The 26020-nt window shown below is 43.5% G+C and overlaps 1 protein-coding gene across 3 annotated transcripts in view; it reads right to left on the reverse strand.

Annotated features, from left to right (window-relative positions):
- Window positions 1-24723, reverse strand: part of COL12A1 (collagen type XII alpha 1 chain) — a 155363-nt gene extending 130640 nt beyond the window's left edge. The window contains exons 1-7 of one of the 3 annotated variants that reach the window (XM_054995923.1): window positions 21190-21436; window positions 14827-14946; window positions 6561-6680; window positions 4303-4446; window positions 3010-3069; window positions 1954-2217; window positions 1631-1795 (exon numbers count right to left, since the gene is read on the reverse strand). In XM_054995923.1, the coding sequence (XP_054851898.1) occupies window positions 1631-1795; window positions 1954-2217; window positions 3010-3069; window positions 4303-4446; window positions 6561-6680; window positions 14827-14902 (829 nt within the window). In that variant the 5' untranslated portion in view covers window positions 14903-14946; window positions 21190-21436. Of the gene's footprint in view, window positions 1-1630; window positions 1796-1953; window positions 2218-3009; window positions 3070-4302; window positions 4447-6560; window positions 6681-14826; window positions 14947-21189; window positions 21437-24494 lie in introns of those variants that run through there. The other 2 variants (XM_054995906.1, XM_054995914.1) reach the window with 2 other exon arrangements.
- Between the last annotated feature and the right edge of the window lie 1297 nt (window positions 24724-26020).

Raw genomic sequence — 26020 nt, forward strand, 5'->3', positions numbered from 1 at the left:
CTGAGTTCATGGGACTATTCTGGCTTGAGATCAGCCTCTCCATGAGTTCAGAGGCAGGGATGAACAGATGGAAAGAAATGCCTGGCTTGGTTTGAGCTCCCTCCATCAATGCTGCGTCTCCATCAGACTAATATATGAGAAGTTTTCAAATGAAAACCTATCAAGGGCCAGACATCTTTTTGAAAAGGGGAGTTCTTTCTTTCTTCCTCCACTCTGCTTAACAGCTGCTCACTGCACCAATCTCACACGAAAGGAAGATGCTTCCCTGTTTACCTCAGTTCTCAATATCAGATGAGCTGCCACATACGGTATGTATGTATCCTCAGATGCTCACACATGCAGAAGAAGCTAGCTGAGTTTTTGTTATAGCAGATTTGCAGGCAGGGCCGGTGCCAGGTTTTCTGGCACCTGAGGCCAGATACCTGCACCCAGGAGCAGCTTCAGAGGTGTTGCTGCCCCCACATGACATCATCCCGCACCCAGACTGCGTGATGATGTCACTGTGCGTGACATCATCACACAGGGCATGCTGCTGCGAGCCGGCCACCCCATTGGCGAGGCAGGCAACTGGGACGGCACACGGGTGGCCTCCCACCCTCCCCGCTCAGTTGCCCCGCACCATCCTGGCCGCCTGCCACACCTGGCTGGCCCACAGCTGTGTGCCAGCAGCAGTGGTGGCAGCAGCAGCAGAGGGCAACTGAGTGGGAGGGCTGGGAGGCTGCCTGCTCAGTTGTCCCATGCCGACAACGCCAGCACATGCTCCTGGCTGGGCACCTGCGGGCCAGGTGGCTGGGGCAGCACATGGGAGTGGCTTCCCAGCCCTCCCATTCAGCTGCCAGCACTGCCACCGCCAGCTCTGCGGCACATGCCCCTGTCCCTGGTCAATGCTCGAGGCGGCTGCCGGCACCACCTCAATGGACGCACTAGCCCTGTTTGCAGGATGGATCCAAGTGTACGGATTTAAGTGCAAGCAGAAAGAACAAAGGCAGTTGGCATTCAGGACAGACACAGCACAGTGTCAGAGTGCAAGTTTTGCATGTAGAGGATCTCAGGCAATTCCACTTTAAATGGTCCTAAAGTAATAGGGCTGCAATTTGAGATCTTGGAAGTACTGCTAGTCCTTATTAGACTAGGTGGACCAATGGTCTGATTCAAGATAAGGAAGCATAATGCATTCAGAGCAGTCTTCTTTAAGAACATGCATTCAGTTAGTTTAAAGCAGTTGGTTGGATCCTACCAGCTTTTCCGCTGGATCTCACCCAATTCCTCATCCCACATGGCTTTTGATTCCAATCAGCATAGCTATTTTGCTGATCAAAGGAAATGCATCATCCTCTTTGCCAGACAGAAAAGCTGGTTGATTTAAAAGTTTTAAAATATTGCTATTTTGTATATGGGGGACTCTTTGACATACTGAGAGGGACCATGATAAAGACATTTTGGTGATTTATTTTTACTTCTATTAAGCAGCATTTAAAAATATTGGCACAGTTGGCAATAAGTCCAAATGCTGGCAATGCTTTTGAAAAGTAAATCGAATACAAGTAACTTGCTATAAAATCACAACACCACAAAACTCAAACTTTTGACTCAGATGCCTGTAACAATTTTTGCATTAAATTCAACATACCCAAAGAAAATATTTCAGCTCCTATACCACGCAGTTCTCTTGCAGGAATTTCTACTTCATCTTGAGACTTTCCATCTGTAATAACAATTGCCACTTTGGGAAAGCCTTTCCTTGCTCCAGCAGACTCAGTGAACGTATTCCTAATCAGGTAATCAATAGCTTCACCTACAATTAACAAAATGGATTATTATTCTTTAATCCATGGTTGTCAACATTTATATCAAATTTAATCCTGTAAAATCAAGTAAGATGATTAATAAACATAACAGGCACTTGATACTCATTCATGTTTCCTGTATTATTAAACACCCAAAAGTCCATACCTGTCATTGTATTGCCTCCTTTGTATGGTATTCTTTTTATTGCCTCAATGAGATCTGTCTTTTTGAAATACTGATTTAAGTTGAATTCAGTCCTTGTATCAGAACTGTACTGAACAATTCCAACTCTTGTCTTGTCTTCTCCAATGTCAAAAGCCGATACAAGAGCAACAATGAAGTCCAATATATATTTGAAGTTATTTCTCCCCACACTCCAAGAGCCATCCACAAGAAAAACTAGATCGGTAACAGCGCTAATGGAACATTCTGGAATACAATTTTAACAAAATTACAACAATGTAGCCCAGCAATAAATTCTCTCTTTCATGTATACACACATTGTATGCAAACAGCTACATCCAAAGAAGGTGCTCTTGCAGGAGCAGAAAGTACCTCCCTTCACACTGCGGAAATCCTTGATTTTTAAACATTTCCCACTGAAGCTTCAGGCATCCCTCCCCACCACTCCAACCCATGGTGATCTTCAAGGACGCTTCTGAGGAGGTTCTGGGTATGTAGGAAACACAGAGAGGCAGGAAAAATCCATTTCCCTCACAGTTCTTTGAATTCAATCCATTGCATATAAATAATACATAGTGTATAAATATGACATAGGATAGTACAAAACCAGCAGCAAGATATGCCTGTGTAGTCTAAAGACGATCTATATGTTTGCACTTTGTAGTAGGTATCAAGCTCTAAATTGTGAACTTCTGGGAACCAAAATGAAAACAATTGGTAGGCCTCCTGAATAAAACAAAGATTGATTGTTCACCAGGCTGAACAGACTTTACTCCGAAGGATAGATCAAAGATGAGGAGGGTCTTATTCAAGGCACACAGAGTATGGTGAACAGGAAGTTTAAACAATTAGCAGTCAAGACAAGAAATGGAACAGGTAAGCTTCTACAGTGATTGGCATGGGATACGTCAAGATATAGAATTTCACTGCCCAATAAAGACTCATACTAAGAACAACTGCCTACCTAGAAAGGGTGCCTGACACTGTTAAAAGTTCTTACTCTAGAGTATGGGACCACCTTGCTGACAAGATACTTACTTTGCAGCTGAACCCCATCAGGCTTCTTTTCCTCTGTTGTTATTAATCCACCTGTTTGAACTGGAACAAAAGAAAGCATAAGATTAATGGGAAACTAGAAAGTATTCCCTATCCAAATCTATAGACAGATTTCACATGACAAATTTCTCTCCATTACAGGGGTTACATTTGTAATCACTGATCATGCACAGGGCTCATGCATAACATCAGAGTAGCTATTCTCCCCCAAAAGTCAGAATGTGAGTGCATGATAATAGAAAAAAATCTTCATTGTCAAAGGCAGGGTAGATTCATACAGTTGGGCTACTTCCTTCAAAGAGGCATATGGGACAATGCCCATATGTCTTTAAATTTCAGCTTTAACTTAAAAACAAAATCTCTAGCCCTTTTCATAATCACTCTATGACCCTATCCATTTTTCAAAAAAAATTAAAAGAAAATGTACAAGCAGTTTTTCATCGGATTGTCTCGGGAGAAATGCAGGAGGAATGGTTGCAAGATGCTGGCTCTTTTCCTGAGTTGGTTAATCTCTCGTTGGATTAATTATCATCTGCCCTATGCCACAGCTTCTTCTCCTCCATACCTACCAGAGATTCCAGGCCTCACAGCATGCTTATGTCACCATGTTTTACATGGTGGATCCTCAAGTATTTTATTTTTTAAAAAATTGTAAATGCTAAATAGTGCCTAAAAATGTCATATTTGATTTTTACTGTAAGTGACGTAAGTACACTGGTGCAACTCTTACCCAACAGGCCCTGCCCCTCAATTCCTACTGGGGGTTGCTGGCTAAGGCCTTGCAATGCTAATCCTAACACAGTTTTGACTCCTATCCCACTGTCTCATGCCCTGCATTTCTGAGAGAATGATACAGGTATACAAGTTAAATCAACTGGCTCACAGAACGATTACAAGCACATTTTCTCTTGCAATCTGGTGGTATGCCAAACTCCAGAAAAACTGACTTACATCTTGTGGTAAAATTCTGCTAATAATCTCTCAGTAGAACAGGAATTCCTTCCCACCCCATTCCCACTGCAGCCCAAAAGGCTTCCTGAAATTCTGCTCCTAGGTGAGCGGACCCTCAGAAGCAGCATGAATTAGGAACAATCACTCTCCTTTGTATTAACAGAAATTTACACAGGATTCATGTTATTTGGTTCAAGACCCCATAAAAAGTACCTTTCTATATTTTGAGTGTTTGAAGCATATACTAAAGTAGGGGGAGGGGGTTGAAGTACAAAAAAGGTTTACTCAGATGTACTGAAATCTCGATTTACCATGTAAACTTACTTGTAAGTTGACCAGAGACAGATAAACTCTCTTCTACATCATCATATGAACTTATTGTAACAAGATACTCAGTATCAAGTAGGAGATCTCTTAATACAGTTTGGGTAGTGCTAGGTGCTAGGGTAAATTCTCTGGTAGGTCCATCTGCAATTCAACAACCATAGAATAATTGCATATAACAGAATTTCTAAGGACAGTAGGGCTAATTTAAAAACAGTGAAAAGACCAACCATGCAATCCTAAACTGAGTTACTCCAGACTAAACCCACTATTTAGGATTGCACTATTTATCCACATAGCGTGAAAGACTTTGGAAGCCTCAAAATCATCTGCTTTTCTGCAACAGCTAATGATAACTCAAAGCACACAAGTTTGAGTGCCACCTAAAAATAAGTGGCTGATTTATCTGGATGCCACAGTATGGCTGTGCGGCCAGTCACGGCCTTCTGTGTTACTTAGACCTGGTGGTCCTGATGTCACAAAGAGGTTCAGCAGCCTAGTGCTTAGCAGCTGAGTGCTGAGGAGGAACGGCTTATTAAAATGTAAATTGCAATTGCTTGGGGCACAGCCTACGAGCTACTGAATAACATCTTGATGATAGTGGCTGAGCTTGCAAAGACCTGCCACTGAGCTTAGGCAGAGATAAAACACACTGCACAGTACTACTTGCTGGGGTTTTTTTAATGTATTCATTATCTTCAGAGCAAATGGACTCTGTGAGGATAGGCAATCCCCCCACCATTCCCATGACTGCAGCTCCAATCCATATCCCTCCCCGGTGGCTGTGATTAAAAGGTAAATCACTCACTGGAGCATCCAAACATGGATCCCCAACTTCACATGTAGTTTGGCCCTAAGGCACAATCTGCTGCACATAATCTTAATGTTCTGTATGCTGAAGATATCTCAATTCCTTCACATACAACTAAACTATCAGAGAAAATTTAAAATAAATTAAGATGTCCCTGACATCTCTTCTCCAATTGCATTTGGGCATGCAAAAAATGGAGAAAAAATGTCATTGAACAAGACTGAAAATTGTTATATAAAAAGAAATTGAGGAAAGACCTGTTAATTATCATTCAGAAGACAATCAGCAACAAGTTGCATACTGCACAGAGATATGTTCTGTAGCTCCACAAATGTTGGCTTAAGAGAAAATGGGTTTTACCGATAGCATTAATACTCCAGACAGAACACCTCAAGTGACAGGTGCAACAACCAAACTTGGTTGGAGATGCAGAAGGCAAACAGGCATTCTTTTCCATACTTGGTGTGAGTGTCCAGGAATGAACTATATGGACAACTCGCTTTAAAACAGCAACCAGAATACTAGAAAACAGGGATGTGTTTCCATATTAGTTTTAATAGGGTATATGCCTACATGGGCAAAAGGAAACCATTTTAAAACGTGTTAAAGAATTTGGTGGCTGCAACAAGAATATTGTTAGCACAATCCTGGAAGCAGAAAAGTTTGCCTTAAATTGATGTTTGGTTATGGAAAGTAAGGTTCATTATGTTAATGGATAACCTTACTAAACATAGACAACTACAGGAAGAAAACAATACAAATAGGATATTTATATTCAGTGGTGATGAACTTTTTTCAGAATAAGGTCAGTTGCCATAGAATCTGTCAAAGAACAAGTGTTGCAATGTGTTTTTGGAAATAATGTATTTGATGTAAACCTTTAGCTCATCGATGGTTGTTGTGGGTTTTCCGGGCTGTATTGCCGTGGTCTTGGCATTGTAGTTCCTGACGTTTCGCCAGAAGCTGTGACTGGCATCTTCAGAGGTGTAGCACCAAAAGACATAGATCTCTCAGTGTCTTGATCTCTGTCTTTTGGTGCTACACCTCTGAAGATGCCAGCCACAGCTGCTGGCGAAACGTCAGGAACTACAAGGCCAAGACCACGGCAATACAGCCCGGAAAACCCACAACAACCATCGTTCTCCGGCCGTGAAAGCCTTTGACAATACATCTTTAGCTCATCATTTTATATTTTGTATAATTCTTATGCTCTGACATGGATGGCAGAGGCAGGCAATGGCAAACCACCTCTGTTAGTCTCTTGCCTTAAAATCCCCGACAGGGGGTTGCCATAAGTCTGTTATGATACTTTCTTCCACCATCATACTTCTTATATAGTTGATCATTTGTATTTTTTCCTTTTCTACAATGTTGTCTTTGTAATCTTGCTTTTTTCTAACAGCACCCCCACCACCCCAAAATTATTTTTAAGAACACTAAACCTTACCAATTGTAGCAGGTGTCACTGTTATCCTGTAACCTTCTATTGCATCAGATGGCCTCGTCCATGACATTTGAACAGTACGTTCATCTATAATTTTAAAATTCAAGTCTGATGGTGGATTAACTGCAAAAGATTTATAGCAAACCATGTTATCTTAAAAAGTTGAACACACTACTCTGAAATTAAAATTTAAAATATGTAAAGCAAAGCTTACTAAGATAGATATGTCTTTGCATAAATTTGTTTCCAACACATATCAAGATATGTTGTTGGCAAAAAGAGGATACAGGATGATAGACTATGACAAAACACATCAAACAGAATACGCATTACAGACAACAGCACAGAACATTTGTTTCTTGAATTGCCAAGTCATTCAAGAATGGCCAGCAAAATCAAGCACAATAGAAAACACATTTGGATACATGTACAATGAGTTCACAGATAATAACCACATATGCAAACATTTCACATAACAATTAAAAGAATGTCTTTTAACATGCTGGGTGCAATTCATAAAAGCATGCCAAATCACAACCTGCTCACAACAGCACGAAATCATTTAACAATAACATAATACCTCTTACAATGAGACATCAAAGAATTAATAATTCGTTTTAAGTTTGTCTCTGCACACTTGGATTTCACTGAAACTTTTTTTGAAAGCTTGGCAGAGAAAAAGAGAAATACGTATTTTGAGAGTGCAGTAAAGCTTTGAGCGTTTCAGCTCTCAATTTATATCATACATATATACGTACATATATTCTTGAGTTTAACCCCTTAGGTCAAAAAAATTAACCAAAGTTGTTTATTTCGTATGTGTGTATATACATACACACTCACAACATAAAACTGGGAACAAAGGGGTTAAATTATAAATCGTTTTCTGTGACGTTTGAACAATGCTACAAAACTTTGTAAAACCAAGTTTTCTGGCTGTTTACACCACTTTGCTGTACTATTTATGAGGTGTAAACTATCATTCATCAATGTTCCCTTTGCAGCAGGTGTACCCATACTAAAGAATGGCATTTTAACATAAAATGCCAGTATGGTGTTTATACAAAAATGGTTAATTATAGAAAGACAACATCAAGGTATATTTATAGACACTTATTTATAGAAGGCATAGAAGAGGGGGGGGGGAAACAAGGAAGAAAGCACCAGTGATCCAAATAAATTACTGCAAATAACTTTGTGGGAGCTGATGAGAAGATGAATGGAACAATACAGAAAGGAATAGCTCACATATGCTCTTTTGCAGCATCATGCATGTATGTATATGAAAAGTCTATTATTTTATTATTAATATTCTGTTTAGCTGCCCACAGTGGACAAAAGCCTCCATGTACAAGGATCATTACACAAAGACGTTTCATAATAATATTTTATAATGATATTCTCATATTAAACTTCATGCTGAGTCATGCAGTATTTTACTGATTCACTGTCAGTGCATGGTAGGCAAACTATAAATAACTATTTTAAACAAGTCTAACAAAGGCAAATAAGAATCAGCCATACTTTCTTTAACACTTCAGATTGTTTGGCAAGCATTGTCTATGAGCCATATCTTGTGGTTTTCTTGGAAGATGTCCATCTTTGTTTAATTTACACCGTGATCTCAAGCATGTTTACTCAGAAGTCAATACGTTCGATGGGGCTTATTCCTGGGTAAGTGTACACAGGATTTCAGTTTTAAGATTGAATCGAAATCATGGCTTTGGATTCAAGTGTTCCCTTCTATTCACAGAAGACATTCTTCTGTCAGTTCCTATTTATAGTCTTTTTAATAATACAGCTTACATAAGACTAAATCTCTTGAAAAATCAGTAACAAACTGTTAATTAAGTGTAGAGAGGTAACTCACTCATCATCTGCACTAGTGTAATTCTGTTCACTTTTTTTGCGTGTAACCCAATTTTATGTTGCTTTTGTCCAGTCCAAATACTTTGGATATCCATGTGTTAATTAGATTAGCTACAGGGTCTACAGTTATTGCAAACAATATGGAAGACAATGGACAATCCTGCCTTGTGCTTCTTGTCAAATGGCTCCATATTAGTGTGCACTGTGAGTGATTCACTTCTTAAGACCATTATATTCTTATTATACTTTAATTTTGCTGTCTCTTTAAAAGTGAAACTTGAGAACTTGAATAAATGTTACATGAATTTTAATGTATGGTCATTTCCAATGAAAATAGGATAATATGGCTTTGTGCTATTGCTAAAATAGATATACTAGTGCTAGAACAAATGTTATTTTTTGCTATTGTCCATACACAGGCAGTGAGATTAGAACATTAATCTGCATGCATAATTGACTCCTCATTCTCTTTATGGAAATCACACTTCTGCAGACAAAATTGAAGCAGTATATACTATCAACACCATGCAACAGAGGTTAATAACAGAGCACACTAGCATTCAAAAGAATACCATTATAAAATATTGTTTCCAAAGCAATGGCTCAGGACAAATTTAATGCAAAGGCAGAGACAACTGACCTGAGCATGCTCTTTTTTTGAAAAAAAAATTAAGCAGTACATGGGAAAAAATAGCACCACCAACCTTGAAGGTAAATTGACCTGAAGCAGCAGAGGTCTTAGGCTGTAACTGCTGGAGAACAGCAGCAGCCCACCTTGTTGATTTCCAAATGGCTGGATTCCAGATAAACTGAAAAAACTAACTGTGGGGAAAAGTCTTTAACATTTTAAAGGACTTTGATCTACTGTATGAAGACGCAGACATGGAACTTGGCATTTTTAAAAACACAGCATGAAAGTCACTTTTAACTCACGTACTCCCATCAAAGCCCACAGAAAATGCATTTGAGGATGGCAGATTTGGCTTCACCCGTGATCACCATGTCGTATGGAATATATGTTTTTGAGACAAAAGATAAATACTTGTCAGCCTTCACAACTGCTAATGGATTCAGTGGTTACTGGTTTGCCACAAAAAGGGCAGGCTTGGATCCTATGGCCAGCATCCAAAGAACCATGTTCCGTACACTCAGTGGGACTTTGAGCTTGTATTTTCCAACAGCAGTCTCCTGTGAATCATAGAACACCACTTTTGAAACTGAGAAATTTCTAAAGCAGCGTCTGGTATGACACAGTGGCCTGCTGTTCAAAGGGGGGAAATGCTGGTTAGGTATACACACGTTCTTCTTATGTCAAAAGGAGTCCCTAGGAGATTCTCTCACAGTGAAATCCTAAGGAGAGTTACTCCAGTCCAGTTGATTTCAATGGGCTTAGACTGCAGTAACTCTGCTTAGGATTTCACTGTCAGTCTACAAATGTCCTTAACTAGCCCATGCCATTCAGAATGCTGTACTGAAGCCAAGAATGTGAACTATGGGTAGGAGCCAACCAATCACAAACAGCAAGTTTGTGGAAAGGAACTTCATTACCTTCCTGGAGGTGACTTCTGTGAAGTCTTCCTTCTTGCTTCAACCTTTTACTTCATGCCATTCCTAAGAATCCTTCAAACCCTTAGGAGTATTTTCTGAGGAGGTGAAAGAGGCTGACGCAGAGGGAGCAAATACCAGGAATTCATTCCATTTGCTGTTGGTTGATTCCCACCCAATATCATCACAAACTATTTAATTCTTATCAGAAAGTTCAGAAAGGGCATGGTTATCAGTTTCATTAAATACCAGGAGTCTTGATATTGTATTGGAATGTCATTGGGGAATATCTGTTTTAATTAACATTTGAAAAATACCAATAGTCCCAAAATTGAGTGAAAATTATAATGATACCCTTAAAACATAATTTTAAAACTGCCTGCAGGAAAGGAGAGGAAGCATGGCACATCAGCCCTTTAAACTTTAAAGGGCCATTATTCACGGGGCAGTAAACCTGGCCCACCTACCGCTCACTGAAATAGTGGCCTTTTAAGCTTTAAACAATGTGCCACCTACAGAACACCAATTCCAACCCAATTCCAAATATTTCCAATGTTTACTGGAAGTAAAATATGGGAATCAGAAACATCAGAAGTGACTTTCACAGTATCAGATATTACTGATCCGATCCAATGAGAGATATATCGAGCATTTTATTGAGTTGGCAATATACTGCTGCACACCCCTAATGTTACCTCTCCAATTAAAATGAATATGTGATGTGTAGCCATGGTACATCCAGTTCATGCAGCTGTTTGCATAATATGACCAGGTAAAATGAAGAACACAGTCTTTTTATACATTAGATTTGTGATATTAACTGGATTATCAATGTAATTAAATCAATGAAAATACAACAGCAGTTCTGCAAGTTGCACAATTTCATTGGTAAGATGCCACTGTCAGACAAGACAGAAAAAGAATCTATAAAGAACTCTGAGGTCATTCTACCAAGTACTGCAAATACAGTGACTTAAATGCTATACCTTTGTTTTGTGTACACTTCTCTTTGGCCATTACAGAGGCAGAGCATGCTTTCACTGCAGAGCATGCTTCCTTTGACTTCCACTTGTGCAAGACCAATCTATTTCAAGGAGCCCAAATGACCTAATACCCGTTGAACACACTCCACAGCAGAGGACCACCTCTGCAATGGCAGAAGCTCATGTGGTGCAAAGGTACAGATTGCATGAATCATTGCTATTTTAATTCTAGCTCATCTTAATATTTAAGTAAAAAATAAAAGGGTTGGTTGTTGTGGGTTTTCCGGGCTGTATTGCCGTGGTCTTGGCACAATGCCAAGACCACGGCAGTACAGCCCGGAAAACCCACAACAACCATCGTTCTCCGGCCGTGAAAGCCTTCGACAATACATCAATAAAAGGGTTGTTTACTATGTATTTAATAATACACTGTCTCAGAATTCAACCGAGAAATTAAAAACAGTTTCTGCTACTTCTGCAGATTACCTTGAGTTGGATCCTATGCAGTACCAGGGGAAAGTGCTGGCAAAGGCAAATCTTTCCTCACCTTCCACTTCCCACACCAAAATATGATACCAGGGCCAAGGAAAATGGACAGCTGCAGTGAGAATAAGGATGCAAGAGAAATCTTGCAACAGTGGAGCCTTCCTATGCTAATGGAAAGATGGATTCAATCCACAGAATGGATATTTTAGCGCTGCATTTATCCTCCTTACTAAATTGTGTATAACTAAAGCACAATCTGTGTGCAGAAGGCATTTACCTAGCTGCATAAATAGGAAAATACATCTTCATAGTCACACATGCACTATACTCAGAACTCCTGCATGTGTAACCTTCTGCGTTCACTTCAATTAAGAAGATAATTCTGCTGAAGCAAACCCTTTTCCCATGTGAAGATGGCCCCTCCACTCAAGTGAACAGAGAAACTCACAGCAGTAGGGAAACTCCATTGTAACTGCTGGTGAGTGTATACAACTATAGGAACCTAGGCTGAGCCAAATCCCCAGAACTTTTTCTAAAACAGGCATCTGCTTCCCGCAATAGCTGTCTTAAATTGAAGTCCTATCGATACAGTGTTTGGGAATATTTTCAGCTACAAGGCAGAAATATATCAAAATGGTGTTCAAGACACCTTTAAAATAAATTACAATCCTTGGGCTTCCTGAAAGTATTCCCACATGATATATTTATAAGGGTATTATACCAGATTATAATTGTAATAATTTCCCTAAAGGATCTTAGGAATTGTCCGTTTGATGAGGATACTGAGAATTCTATTGGACATCTTAGCAATTCATAGAGAGTGATTCCACACACGTTGGATAATGCACTTCCAATCCTCTTTATAGATCATTTGGAACGGATTTTTTTTGTGTGCGGAACAAAAAATCCACCTCAAATTATTGATAAAGTGCATTGAAAGTGCATTACCCAACGTGTGCGGAATCAGCCAGAGTTTCCATTCCCAAAGGTCCCTTGGAGAAGGAATGATTATACATGCGGTGCAGATAAAACAGAGAGTGAAAAATTCAAGATATCTTTGGTGTTTGTGGGATTACAAACATACAATTTTCTTACAGTCTATAATGAAAACAGGAGCCAGCTAAAAGCTGAAATGCTCTAAGGAGTTACATTCTAGACTCTAAAAAGAAAAAAAGCAAACAAAACCCTCTGGAGCATTCTGACTAACTTTGAGATTATTCTGTGGTTAGTGCTATGAGAACTGTGGCCTGGAGTTACAACCAACATTAATAACAGGTCAGACATTTGAGGTCACATGTGGACTGGAATTCTATTTTGTGTTCCCACACATTCAGTTAAACTATAGCTTTCTCTTGAACAGATTTCCAGAACTTTACAAGCAGCTTGTACAAGAAGAAATAAATGTTACCCTCATACATACTTGACAAATATCCATCCTTGTACACGTTCCAAACTGTACATGTTCATTTGCACTCTTGCATGTTGTGCCAAATCCATGCTGCTGTATCCAAAAGTAGGAGGAGAGTTTCTTCTTTACTTTGTCTCTTCAGCTGTAGCCAGAACACTGCAATGGAGCCTGAGTCTCCAGCAGAATATCCAGCAACAGACTCATGAGGAAGTGGTATAATCGGGCTGCCATCTTCCCCCACAGAAGAGGAATGAACCAGGCCAAAGGTCTCAACTATACCTCAAAGTATGAAACATGCCCTTATGGGAGCACATTTGCACTGTGTACTGTAGTTGCATATACAATACACATAATATTTATCCTAAAACCTTCCTGGCCCTTTTGCACTTCTCTATTGAAACTCTACCTATGACCCTGCCAGGACCTAGGAAAATGCCTATATAAAGAAGCAAAAGTTTGCTTATAAAGTTCCCCTTTAGTCAGCCTTCTCTTGGCTTCCCACTAGTTCTTTGTCCTCAATGAACACATTTAACCCAGCTAAACTGACCTGAGCTAAATTGACATGCTCAGTTAATGCGCTTTGTTTGAATGGCGGATCTTGACAGTTTCTGACAGAAGGCACCACAGTGACCAATATGCCATTAATGTTTTAGGTTACAGCCTTGGGGATACACAAAGTATCAATTTTCAAATATTCTCTTTAATATGTTGCAGTCAATGTCAAGGCCAATTCATGGAGCATTTTCCTGTCTCCTAACAAAAGGACCTAATTACCCATTATGTCTTACATGTGTCCACCACGGGGACTTTTAGTTAAGCGTTAGCCGCAAGTTCCCCAGTGGGAACTCAATTCTCAAATATGCAGGGCCCTAGTTCAGACAAGGACTGTGACATGCAGGGAAAAGAAGCTCCATAAAATAGTAATTTGTAATCTGGGCCACGGTAGAAAAAAATGCTTCCAAATATGGGAATCTCAGATGGAATTTCACCATATGAAAAATATGACTGCGCAAACTGATCCTCAAAATAATACAAGTCACAAACACCACAACTTGTGCCTCTTGATCATGTTTGCACATCCATTTAAACACAAGGAGAAAACCTACAGTTCATGTTCAAGTAGATACATGGATGCCTGGTGCTCTCCTAGACACTTCTTACACCAACTTTAGAGGATTCAGGAGCGTGTGCCCCCCTCAAAAATGTACTGACATTTCTGAATACATGATTCACTGTTCCAAGAGTGAAGTAGATACTGGTGCCCCTGTGAGAACAGGAGGAAACGAAACTTGAATTTTCTCTTTTATGTCTCAAACATTCTAAATAAAATGATAAACTGCTGAGACTTCAATCCCTGGGGCTTGTTCTTTTTGCCTAAACAGCAGCTATCTATTGCTCCTTCCCTTGTCCCTCATAACTGACTCATCGGGAAAGGCTACCACTGCCACCTCAATGCCAAACAAAACACATATACAGCCAGATACTGTTGGAGAGTTTTATTTTATATTTTTAAAACACACATACACTTGTGTGATTATTATGTATTCACTGTACAAAGCAAAGCAATTAAGCATCAGACGGGTGTGTGCAAATGCTGCAGGGTTTCTCCCGTTTACAAAAAAGAGGTTTCAAGTTTGCACAGGCGTCTTCTTGCTCCCTGAGCACTCAGCCTAAGGGGGAACGGAGGAGAGCAAGAAAGAGAGAGCACATGGGAGCACACAGGCCAGCTCCCAGTTTCAAGGGACACACAGTGTGGACAGCACACCAGAAAGACATCAGAAAAGAGGAAGGAGAGAGGATACAGCTATAGCTGTCTTGCTATACAGCTGGCTCTCTGAAATAAACAAAACACAGAAAGGAAGAGAAGGCAGAAATAGGAATGAGGCAAAGCAATTACACTCAAAGAGAAAGTGTTCTGTTTTGCGTTGATCTAATTCTGCACCATCACTTTCAACGAGTAAAGGAAGAAATAGTTTACCTTCAGCCTCTATTGAGCAGAGGAAAAGAGCTGTGCACAGAGCAGCAACTGCTGCTGCCGGGAGCCTGATCTTCATTTCTGTCCGTTTGGATCACAACCACATGAATGAATCTGTGGCAACTAAAAGAAAAAAAAAGTGGTGGAAGAAAAATTCAAAAAGTGGGCAGAGAGGAAAGGGAGTCACATACCACTAGAGAAAGGCAGGCTCTGTTCATTTTATTTCCCCAAACCTATGCTCTCCCCAAGAGCCATAAAATCCACAGAACCAAGTTAGAGCCTCAAAACTTTTTTGAGTAGCTTAAGAAAGACACATCTGTGAACAAATAGCTATTGACGGCAACAGTGTGCTTTTGTTGTTGTAACACCCTTTCTCCCATCAGGAACCAAGGAACCTTAAAAACCTACTCAAGCAATTTGGGCAAAATTGCACATGCGTTTTACAGTGCTATATCACTTGTTCGGAATCTTGCTTCCTTAATGCTATAATTACCATTCACCAGTTATACTTTTCCTAGTTTAAAGGTTACATATCAACCTTCCACAAAACCCCCTTCAGTACCCCACACACCTTTTCCCAGCAGCGCACACACACAAAACACATTCCATATACAAAGCAACTTTCTAGTGCCGTTAAAAGAGAAATTCTCTTAACCATTCCCTTGTTAACCATTTTCTCCCTGAAATTGGACAACCCATTTCTTTTTCTCTCTTTAGGAATTTGGAGTCAGTTCCTATTCAATTCTGTTTTGATCAAATCAGAAGTCAAAGACAGGAAGGGAGGTTATGCAAAATGTCAGTATTTCACTCTGTAGATGCTCAGAGGGAGGAAATGTCCTCCGAAACCTTCCTGTCCCCCTGCTAGAGTACCTCCCTGGAGTATACTCTACTGCCAAGAGCTAAATCTACAAAGAAGTACACTGATTTCTTTTTAAAGAGAAATGAAAGAAAAATCATTCTTTAAAAAGAGTAAGGAGTAGGGCTGTGCTATTCAGATTTCGCTTTGGGTAAACTTACCCGAAGCAGACCCGATTCAGCAAGCTAAGCTAAGCTTACCAAAGCTAAGCTTACCAAAGTGATTCGGGTCACTTCGGTAAGTTTCAGAGCTTGTTTAAAGGACCCTGCCGCTGCTTGCAAGCAACGGCGGGGCCCTTTAAACATCAACCCCCCCCCCTCCCCTCCACCTACCTTGCGGTGGCTCCAGGCCAGCTCCTCTGCCACTGCCACGCCGCCGCCTGAGCCTGCGGGGTGGTGGCAGGGGGCCTGCCCCTGAAATGGCCACCGCAGCGCCGGCACACCACGGCCATTTGAGGGGCAGGAAGGGCCGGAGGAGGCGGCTCCGGCCTTCCCCACCACCCCGCAGGCTCGGGCGGCAGTGCAGCAGCAGAGGAGCCAGCTGGCTCCTTGTGCTGCTGCTGCTGCTATGGCGGCGGCAGTAGCCCGCCGCCCAGCTGATAACCCTCCCGCCACCAGATAAGTGGGGGGGTTAGAGGGTCTCCCCAGGGTTGGGTGGGGGATGGGGGGGTCTTCCCAGGGGGGTGGGGGTAGAGGGGTTGCCCCAGGGAGGGTGGGGGTGGGGAGTTACCCCCCCTTGCTTCAGTATGCTCCGGATCTTCACAGAGCATACTGAAGCGATTCCCAAAACCCGAATCTGAAGCAGCTTGCCGCTTCGGATTTGGGGGTATCCTGAATCGGTTTCCCGCTTCAGGTAAACCCGAAGCGGGAATACCGAATATAGCCACCCATGCACAGCCCTAATAAGGAGAGAATAAGAGGAATCAGTGACTACTGATCACTGAGAATAAGAGGAATTAATGAAGTGAAGTTCAGAAAAAATTCCCCTCCCCCCCATAACAATGCTACATGTTTCTAAAGAACATAAAATGTGCCTGCTGGTTCAGACTAGTGGTCCATCTAGTCCAGCATCTTGTCAGTTTCATCTGGCTAGTGACTGGTCAGTTTCTCTTCTTTTCAATAATTTTAATAATAAAACACTAGGATGCATTCAAGTACCTACATATACTGACTAGTATGCATGCACACACACTCAACACCGCCTTTTAAAGTACTGAGAAATCTTAGAATGCTTGGAGATGATGGAGATGAACAAGAGGAAAACACAGCTAACAAATGAGTTGGTTTCCAGCTCTAGGGTCTGGGCATCGAAGTAAAAGAGTGCCCTTTAGCGTTCAATTCCTCCACACGTTTCCTTTTTTTTTTTTTTAATCGTCTCTTTCTCTACACGTTTCCTTTAAGGGGGCAATGTGTCCCCTCAGCCCACCCAGTTGGAAATATTCCTAGTAAAGCAAAACCAGAGTCAAGGATGCATGGCAATGCTGCTGCCCCTGCACTTCCTCTCTCTTTGTTGAACTTGTAGCATTTCTCCTTTTGCACTCTTCCCACCCCAACAGCCTTTACAGATCACTGTTATTCAGCCTAGAACCCATTGTTAGGAAAGCAAAAAGACACCGCCACTACTTTCTTTCTTCTAAAGTATAATGCCTGTTAATAGTGACAAAAGTTAATATTAAAGGAAGGGGAAGTTATTTCCAAATACATACAGACCCTATATCAGAAACAAAATATGGAAAACAAAATATGGGCTTCTGGTATTTTCACAGGCAACACAAATGTTGAAACTACTCATAAAAAACAAAATTGCAGTCACCCATGAATAAGGAACATGTGTATATGATACTGTAAGTTGGGAATATAAAATAAATGAGAGCCAGCCTGGTGAGGTGGTTAGAGTATCAGACTAGGATCTGGGAGCCCAGGTTCCCGTTCTCACTGAGGTAAAAGTTTGCTGGGTGACCTTTGGCCAGTCACACACTCTCAGCCTAACCTACCTCACAGGGTTGTTGCTGTGAGGATAAACTGGATGAGAGGAAAACAATGTAACCCACTTTGGGTCCCCGCTGTGGAGAAAGAAGAGGTGTAATAAATAACAATTTTAAAAGAAATGCAATTGTAAATCCCTCCTGCCTGCCAACAACCCCCCTCTCCCTCCATTCAAAGCAAATTTAAAAATGTGTTTCTAACTTTCACACATGTACGCCAACTGCTGGAAGAGACACTCATAAGTGCCTAAAGCTGCATATGCAAAATAAGAATTTTATTCTCCTTCCCACCCTGAAGAAACAAGAACCAGCACTAAGCTCCAAGGACAACTAATTCAGAAGTCCCTTCTCTCCTCCTCATTCTTTCCCTTTCTTGCAGGAAATCAACTTGAATGCCTCTTTCAGCTGGTATTTCATTTACTTCCTTTTTCACAACTGCTGAAGCAATTAGTTAAGGTTCACTTTAGAAGTCTCGGGGTAGCTGGAAAGCGTAATAAAAATGCTCTGCCTGAAAATATGCAGCTCCTTGAGTTTTTTTTAAAGGTCTGAAACAAATTATACACAAGGGGATGTAACATACCACTGAAATCTGACGCCTACGTCTGGTAGCCCCTGACGTAGCCAGATCATTTTGTTCACACACAGAGGGATGGAGAACAGCTCTAAAGTTCAGGATGAAAGTAAGAATAAGCCAAGGAATGGTAGTCTGGAAATATAGGTCCTTGGCTGCAAACTTCAAGTCACTAACACCTCAACAATCAGACATCCTTTGAACTGCTCTGAAAGAATTCATGCACACTATTCATTGCTACAGCAGTATTTGTGAACATTCCAAGCAGGCACTGATTTCATTTTTGATAAAACAATATTTTTAATTTTTGAGGTTGCAAAGATAAGCCTGACAGTGCACAGCCAATGGAAAATTTCCTAAACTGGGAGGGAGGGTGAAATTAAGATTCCAGTGGCCAAAGCAACATTCCATTGTCCTCCTCTCCATTTAACAAAAGCATATGCAAAATAAATATCTGTATGCAAATATAGGTAATTTGCATAATATACAATTACAGAATTCTGCACTATAGTAACCTACATTCAAAATCAAAAAATATATCAAGAAAAGTTTGATTTTGCTTAAGTGCTGCCTGCTTTTTTTCAGTCCCTGATGTCACTCCTGCCCAAGTCCCAACAGTCTAATAGAGCAGTCCCTACTTTATGCCACTTAGAAATAGAAAATATGTTCACTGTCATCAAGCAGGGCAATATGAATGGGTAATTTTTTTAAAAAACACATCATGTTTGCTCACAATCTAGAAATACTCTACCTTGAAGCTCAGTGAGACTCAGAAAGAAAGGCAGGATATAAATAAAGAACAATTTAGGAATGCTTAACTAATCATTAATGCTGCACAGCAATGCATCTTTATTTAGGACTCAATCACACTGATATCAAATCTACCTCTGAGAAAGCTTTAAAGAAAAGTGGGTCTTTACTGTGCTTGAGCTCTGGAATATGGTCAAGCCCTTTTACTGATCCTTGATCCAAAATTCTTTGAAAGCTAAGAGTTCATTTGGTGTCCCACAAGGGCACTCAAACCGCCTGTGGATATCGGAGCCTCCCTCATCACCCTTAAAGTGTATGAAATTCCATCAGGAGGCTGAAGGGAAAGAAATTCATATGGTAGCAAAGTCCACAGCACCAAATTGTTAAGGTTGCCATAAGTCAACTGTGACTCGACAGCACACACACACTCACTCATAATTAGGAAAAGGAAAATTAAACTGCAACGTGAAATAAGTGGCTGAGATATTGTATGCTCTTGCGGCAGTATGACTGATATGGCAAAAAGAGAAGGGGAAACAGTGAACCAATAAACTTGCAGTGCAATCCTAAACAGAAAAACTGGAGAAAGTAGAACCGTTCTCACAAATCATTAGTCTCAGAGGGAAAACAATTCCGAGCTACCCAAGGATGGTTTTTTTTAAAGCACGCTTAACTGCCATATAAAACTGACAAGATTTGACAATATCATCTGGGATAATAGTCAAGGGCTGGCACTCGGCCAAAAAAGTGCACACACTCTGGTTGTTTTAATTGCTGTGTAATGAAGTGTGCTTCCAACTGCCTGGCACTCACACACATTCTGTTAAAAGCACCACTGGAAATCTCATGCTTTAGTATCAAACCAGCCAAAAATGTTAGCAATGATTCTTTGTCCCTGTCTTCCACACTTTGCTTTCTTTTCAACCTTTTAGCTCTTGTGTCCACACCAAGCAAAGAATGGTTTTGAAACACGTCCACTTCAGCACGTTTAAGACTTCTAAAACTTCTGTTGGTCTGCCTGTTTTGTCTGATCTTAGAGCGCCACCTTTCGAGCAGCAAAAGGACAAATCAACCCAACCAAGCGGAAAGACTATCTCCAGGGTTTTTTTCCCCTTCCTGCTACTCTCCACATCGAAGAGAACTCCCAGTCTCACCACCCCACACCAAATCTTTGTTTAAAAACTTGGCAAAACATTCATGGGATTGCCTAGCAATGAGCGCAGAGTCACTTCCAGTCTTTCAATCACAACGGTTGTGATAAAGAACAGACGCAAGGAGTACCTTAAAGACTAAGGAATGTGTTGCTCCCTCCTTGCCTGAATCGCTTTCCCATTGCCTGGTGGTGCACTGCTGTTCGCAACAGAACAGAACCAACAGTCTTGGTTCCGAAAAGAAAATAATTTCTAATGCAACTGAGGAGGGAAGTGACTTGTCTCCTGCTAAGATGAAATAGCTGGGTTCTGCACTCCAGTGCAACCACAAGTCAAAACGCTATGAATGAGCGAATGTATTTCCTGCAGCAGCGAAGGGCTGGAAACAGGAGAAACTTACATATAAGGCGCTGCTGTACAGTCAAGAGATGGGGTTAGGGGGTGGGATGTGTTGAAGACGGGGAAAAGGCATCCAAAAGCGATTAAGGCTATTGCTGGCAGCCGGGACGCGGGATTCATTACCTACACCAACCGCTTACAGTCACAGAACTGGAAACAAAGTCACGTCCGAAGGAACTCGGCCATGAGTTGTGTGGCTACTGTTTTTAAACAGCTTCTGTCTAAGGTCCTGTGAAAACATTAAAGATTTTGGCTGTACGAAAAAAAAATCCTTTGTCCAGCCGCTTCTAGCCCAAATGATTTCACCGCAGAAGCTCGTCCTGATAAGAGACCTTCGAACGGCGCGCACGCCAAAGAAAAGGCACGACCTTCCCTCCTTGCATCCGCCACCCCCCAAATCCTCTTGCTTGTTTCCCCCCATTACTTCTGATCATCCAAGGCGACGAGGCCAAGGGCATCCGCCTCCCACGCCGCCCGTCTAACATCCAAGGCTCCCCTTCCAAGATTAACAGCCTGCAGCCTCCACCCGCTCCCCCAAACGCGCACGCACAGCCCGGGACTATCGCTCGCCAGACCGCCGCCGCTGCTCCGACACCGCGCAGGGATGTGCCTGCGGGAGGCGAGCGGGGATTCCCTCTGCGCCGCGCTCACAGACCTTGAGTGGCTGACGGCCGAGAAGGGACGGAGGCGGCAGCCCTCAGCCGGCTCCGGCAGCGCGGCAGGAGCTGGAGCTGGGCGATAGGCGGCGGAGGAGCTCCAGCCAGGGCACCTTGGGCGAGGCGGCAGCCGCTGCGAGGGGTCCGTCCGTCAGAGCAGCCGCGCCTTCTCCAAGTGGGAAGAGCCTCTCCGCAATCTGCTCCTTAATAGAGGGCTGTTCCCAAGTCGCGGCTCGCCTCTCAGAAGCGGTTACGAAACGGCGGCAAGGAAAGGTGGACGGCTGCCACGGGATGATCTATGCGCTCCTCTCCAGCGGGGCGAGCGAAGGCGAGGAGGGCCTGCTTGGGAAGTCGCGCATACCGCGCCGCATTCCTGAGGCATGAGGAGTCCCGCGCCAGCGCACCACTGGCCAGCCGCACCGAGGGGGGGGGGAGGCCGGCGAGCCAAGAACGCACGTCGGGCCTCCCGGGCGCTTTTGCCAAGCGGCAGCCGGCGCAGGAGCCGGGACGCCCTCCCGAGGGAACCCGGCCTCGGGTAGGGAACCGCGTCGCAAGTCCAGAGGCTCACTGCAATACGCGGGTGGGGGGGGGGGGAAGGCGCACGGTTTGTTTGGACGGCCCGACTCTCCCTCTCTGCAGGGGGAGGGGTGTCGAACGGAAAAATTTTTAGACTCCTATTCAAGAATGCGGACCACAACCCAAAAGATTTCGGGGGACATTTTAGAGCGGGGGAAACGACTCATAAATTTGGATCAGAGGCTACCCCCCTTAGACATCTGTCAAACTTGCTGGCAACTCATATTCAGAAGTATCGAAAAACCGCGAGACTGGAGAGGGTCCTTTTTAAAAAATAATTTTTTAAAAAACCTTTTGGAACAGTTGCCGCCCCCTTCCCATTTTGGCTTGCATTCATCGACGTCCTCAAATCGCGTGCTCAGGAAGCTGGGTGTTCACCCGCGTAAAATAAAAACAGGGCGCAGGGATACCCTGTAAATGTGAGTGTGGGCGAGAATATTGTCACCTTATGCAGAAGAGTAACGGGGCCCATTTTTAAAGAAGTGGCCCTTCCCCCACGTGTAGTTCCCGTGCAGGGCTTGCCTTTCTACTGGAACTAAACTAACCCGGCCGTCTCTGGTCTTTGGTTTCCCGCCTGTTTTCAAGCCCTACAGGGAAGGGCCGGCGGCTGCACCGACTTCAGTGGTACTCTTTTCCCTTCCCTGAGAAGAAGCTGTGGCTAGGGAAGGACAAGCAAAGGCAGCCTCGACCCTGGAGCACCGCCCGCCCTACGCGCCAGTCTGAGGTGCACGTGGATGGGACCCTCCTGTTCGAGGGCGCTTTTGAGCGGGAAAAGCAGAGGGAAGTTCCGCGGTGGGGAAAAGGTCTTGAGCCTGAATCGCCTGGAAAGAGGAGGAACTTCCCGGAACAGTTTCTAGTCAATAACCAGACCCTCTCCTCCGCCATGGGATAGATGCGAGGCGGGTGTATTCCCCTCATAGCAACACTCATACAGAGGGGGCTCCGTGACGGAGCAGCTATAAAGTTGCATTATTATCTGCAGGGGGCGCTTACTATCTAGAACCTATCATTAGCTGTTAGCAGCGTACTGTTAAAGCACCGAAAGATCCAAAAGAGCTGATCCACGCGCTAAAATCACCGGTGCATGCCACCTTTCCGGGAGCTAAATGCCTACTCCTTTCAACTAACAAAATAAATCCTTAAGCAGTGAGGCTGGGCAGAAGCGGCATGTCATACATTTCCAGCGCAGTCATAAATTGTACAAAATATTGCAGAGTCTGGAGGGTCAGTCCGTGTCCTGAGAGGAGAGTGTGCGCCTCCTCGAGTAGTGCTGCTCCATCTCATCGCTTTTATGCCCCAGGTACTGAAAAAGTGGAAGATACTTCCCCATATTGCCTCAAGCCATGGATGAAAACGAGAAACTAGGTCTGGTGGGGAGCAAAGAAACACGGCGCTCCCGTATCTAGAAAAGCGCGGCTGCCAGCGTCTAACGTGCGATGATAAAGAGTTGAAGAGATTCGCAGCCTCTGGAGCCTTGGTTAAGTTAGCGGCCTTCTCCCGTTCCTTGCCAGACCCGTGGGACATGGGCAGCTTAGTATGTCAGAGAGGGCCTTCTAATGCAAGCAGAGCAGAGGAGCAGCGTCCCGGCGCACAGGCAGTAGGACCATCGACCGCTTAATTCTTTCTCGGGCAGAGGCGCCTGGGGGATGCGTTCGCTTATTACAGTGGTTTGTTGAACATTAGGATTGAGATCCAGGAATGCAATTAGGGCCGACAGGGAAAGAGGGCGCCGCTGAGTTAGCCTGGGAAAGAGCAAATCGCAAACTTCTGAGACACTAAAGTCGGGTGACACCTCAGTAAGGTCCCAGGTCTGTGCCTGATTCTGAGCACGGTTTAAGGCCAGGCGGGACCTCTTTAGACTACATGTGCTGGACTGTTTCTCCAAGCAAGAAATAGAATATCAGCACATCGGGGAGATGGCAAGGAACCCTTCCCCCCCCCCCCCCCAACCTCTCGTTTTCTGCGCGAAGGGAATATTTTCTGCAGAAGGGAGCCGAGGGGCGTGTTGAGCACCGCTACACGGCCCCTTCCTCCTTCGCGCTTGAGATTCACACAGCACGGATGGGATTTTGGCCCACCTAATCTTTGCCAGACTCTGCTCAGAATCACACGAAGCGCGAAGGCACAGCTTTCCCCCTAAACCCAAATCTGGCCAGATAACGGCAGTGAGAAAAAGAGAATCCCGGCGCCCAAAGGTATCTCAAAGGCTCCTGCAGAGTGGAGAGCTGCGCGCGCATCGTCAGAGAGTCCCTCCCGGGCGCCCTGCCTGACAGCCTCGACCGACCACCTCTGCCCGTCCTCCCTTCTTCCAAGCCAGGCGTCCCACTGGCCCACGCCCTTGCCGCCGGGGCTCCCCCCTACGCACCCAAAGCAATCCGAAGGCAGCTCCCTACGGGCTCCGACCTTCTTACCTGCCTGGGAAGCTTCCCCGCGCTTTTGGTAACCGAGGAGCGCTCTTGAGGGCTCCGACGGGGCACCGGGAATGAGACACGACTTTAAGGGGCCGAGCCTTGAGTGCTAGCTGGCATTCCCTGTCTACTGGGACGCAGGAGCGGGATGGGGAAGGCTCCGATCAAAGGCAGGTGCGTGCCTTTCCCTCCCAAGGCATTTCACTGCTAAAAGCAGCTGCCCGGCTGACTAGAAAGATTAACTGAGCAAGCCTCGTCCCTTCGCCGGCTCCCCGATCCTTGTTAGTCTCCCGCCTTGAACATTCAAAGCAACCACATACAAGCTCCTTGACGGTGTATATCCTTTGGGGTTCTCGCTGCTGCCGCCGCCGCCGCCGCTTCACGTGAAGGTTATTTCCGGCGCTGGTGCATCTTCTGTGCCAGCCGCTCTTTGTAGAGAAGAGGTGACCGCCTTTAGAAGATCAGAGGTCCTCCCGGCTCCTCAGCTCTGATACATCCAGGGAACTCCCAGAAACAAGGAAAGAGTTTTGCTCCCTTGAATTCTTCACATCGCTCAAAACGACTTTAACCCTCCTCTGCACAACCTCCCCACGAAAGAATTACAAGGAGGAGGAGGGAGGCTTTGCCTGATTCTTCTATTGACCAACAGCGTCACCTAGTGGCTATTAGCATTCCACTAGGCACTTTATCACAGCAATCCAGTTTTCCCCCACATCTGAGAGGTCCTTTATTCCTGTGGTAATCTTGCCAAAATTAGTCAGCTATGGAAGATTACCTGGGTGTAATCTGTATGTGGCCTTGAGTTCTATGACTGAAGAAAGGTGGGGTATCAATAAAATATTTCACAGATGTGGGAAATATGTTGGAGAGGCACATTTAGGGTCTCTTTAACCCTACAGCACCTCCTCCAAATTGCTGAGTATATAAAATGTAACAAGCGGGGGGGGGGGTGTCATGGCAACATGGAATGATGAGAGGGGGTGATAAATCATCCTAAAAGATAACATTTCTCAAACCAATTAATAGACTTCAAGTAACTTTTCCCCCCTCTCCCATTTCTGGCCATGAATGTGATTATTCCTCAGAAACACCTGGAAATCTGGCTGAATTAATGGTTCTGCCCATTGTGCAACTATTGATAGGAACAGTTCAATAGGTTTTCTGTACCAGGCATATATACTAAAAGCACAATTACAAAAAACTGAAGAATCTTACTTGTACAGTCACAATTACCCAATAGTAATTTTTTAAAAAAATGGGAAATGCTCCTCCAATTCACTAACTTTTTAAAACAGTGCCTTAAAATAGTTTTTGTTTAAACTTTGATTAACTCCACCTTCCTCCACTAAACCTCCTCCTCTAACTAAAAACTTTTTCATTGAAATTTGAAGTGATAGCTCTGTTTGGGATGAGGCAGAGGGCATGAAAGGGAGAGTTAATGGGTTCATCAACAGAAACAGAAAGGTTTACTAGTGGAAAGATAGAAATCCCTCTCTTCAGCATACTCAGCTGAAGGGACTGCAAAACACCCAAAAGGAAGAAGTTGGCTCTAGGTACGAGACTGGACCAGGAGTAAAAACGCTGATGTAGACGGTATATGCATCTGCTTAAAGGTGGTAGCAGATGGCCACGAACCTGAAGGAGACCATGGGGAGGGGGAAAGGAGTATGAAGAGCAAGTGAAAGAGACAGAGAAGTGATGAGTGGAAAGAAAGAAGACAGAGCAGCTCAGTTACCGTATTAGCATTTAATCATTCTCAACTTACAATGCATCTTTTGAACCATAGTCTTACAGATCTGATGATGGGGGAGGGGTGGCAGGGGAAATGGTGCCCATGTGGACAGAA

The sequence above is a fragment of the Eublepharis macularius genome, chromosome 1 (assembly GCF_028583425.1).
Source record: "Eublepharis macularius isolate TG4126 chromosome 1, MPM_Emac_v1.0, whole genome shotgun sequence".
Classification (NCBI taxonomy): Eukaryota; Metazoa; Chordata; class Lepidosauria; order Squamata; family Eublepharidae; genus Eublepharis; species Eublepharis macularius.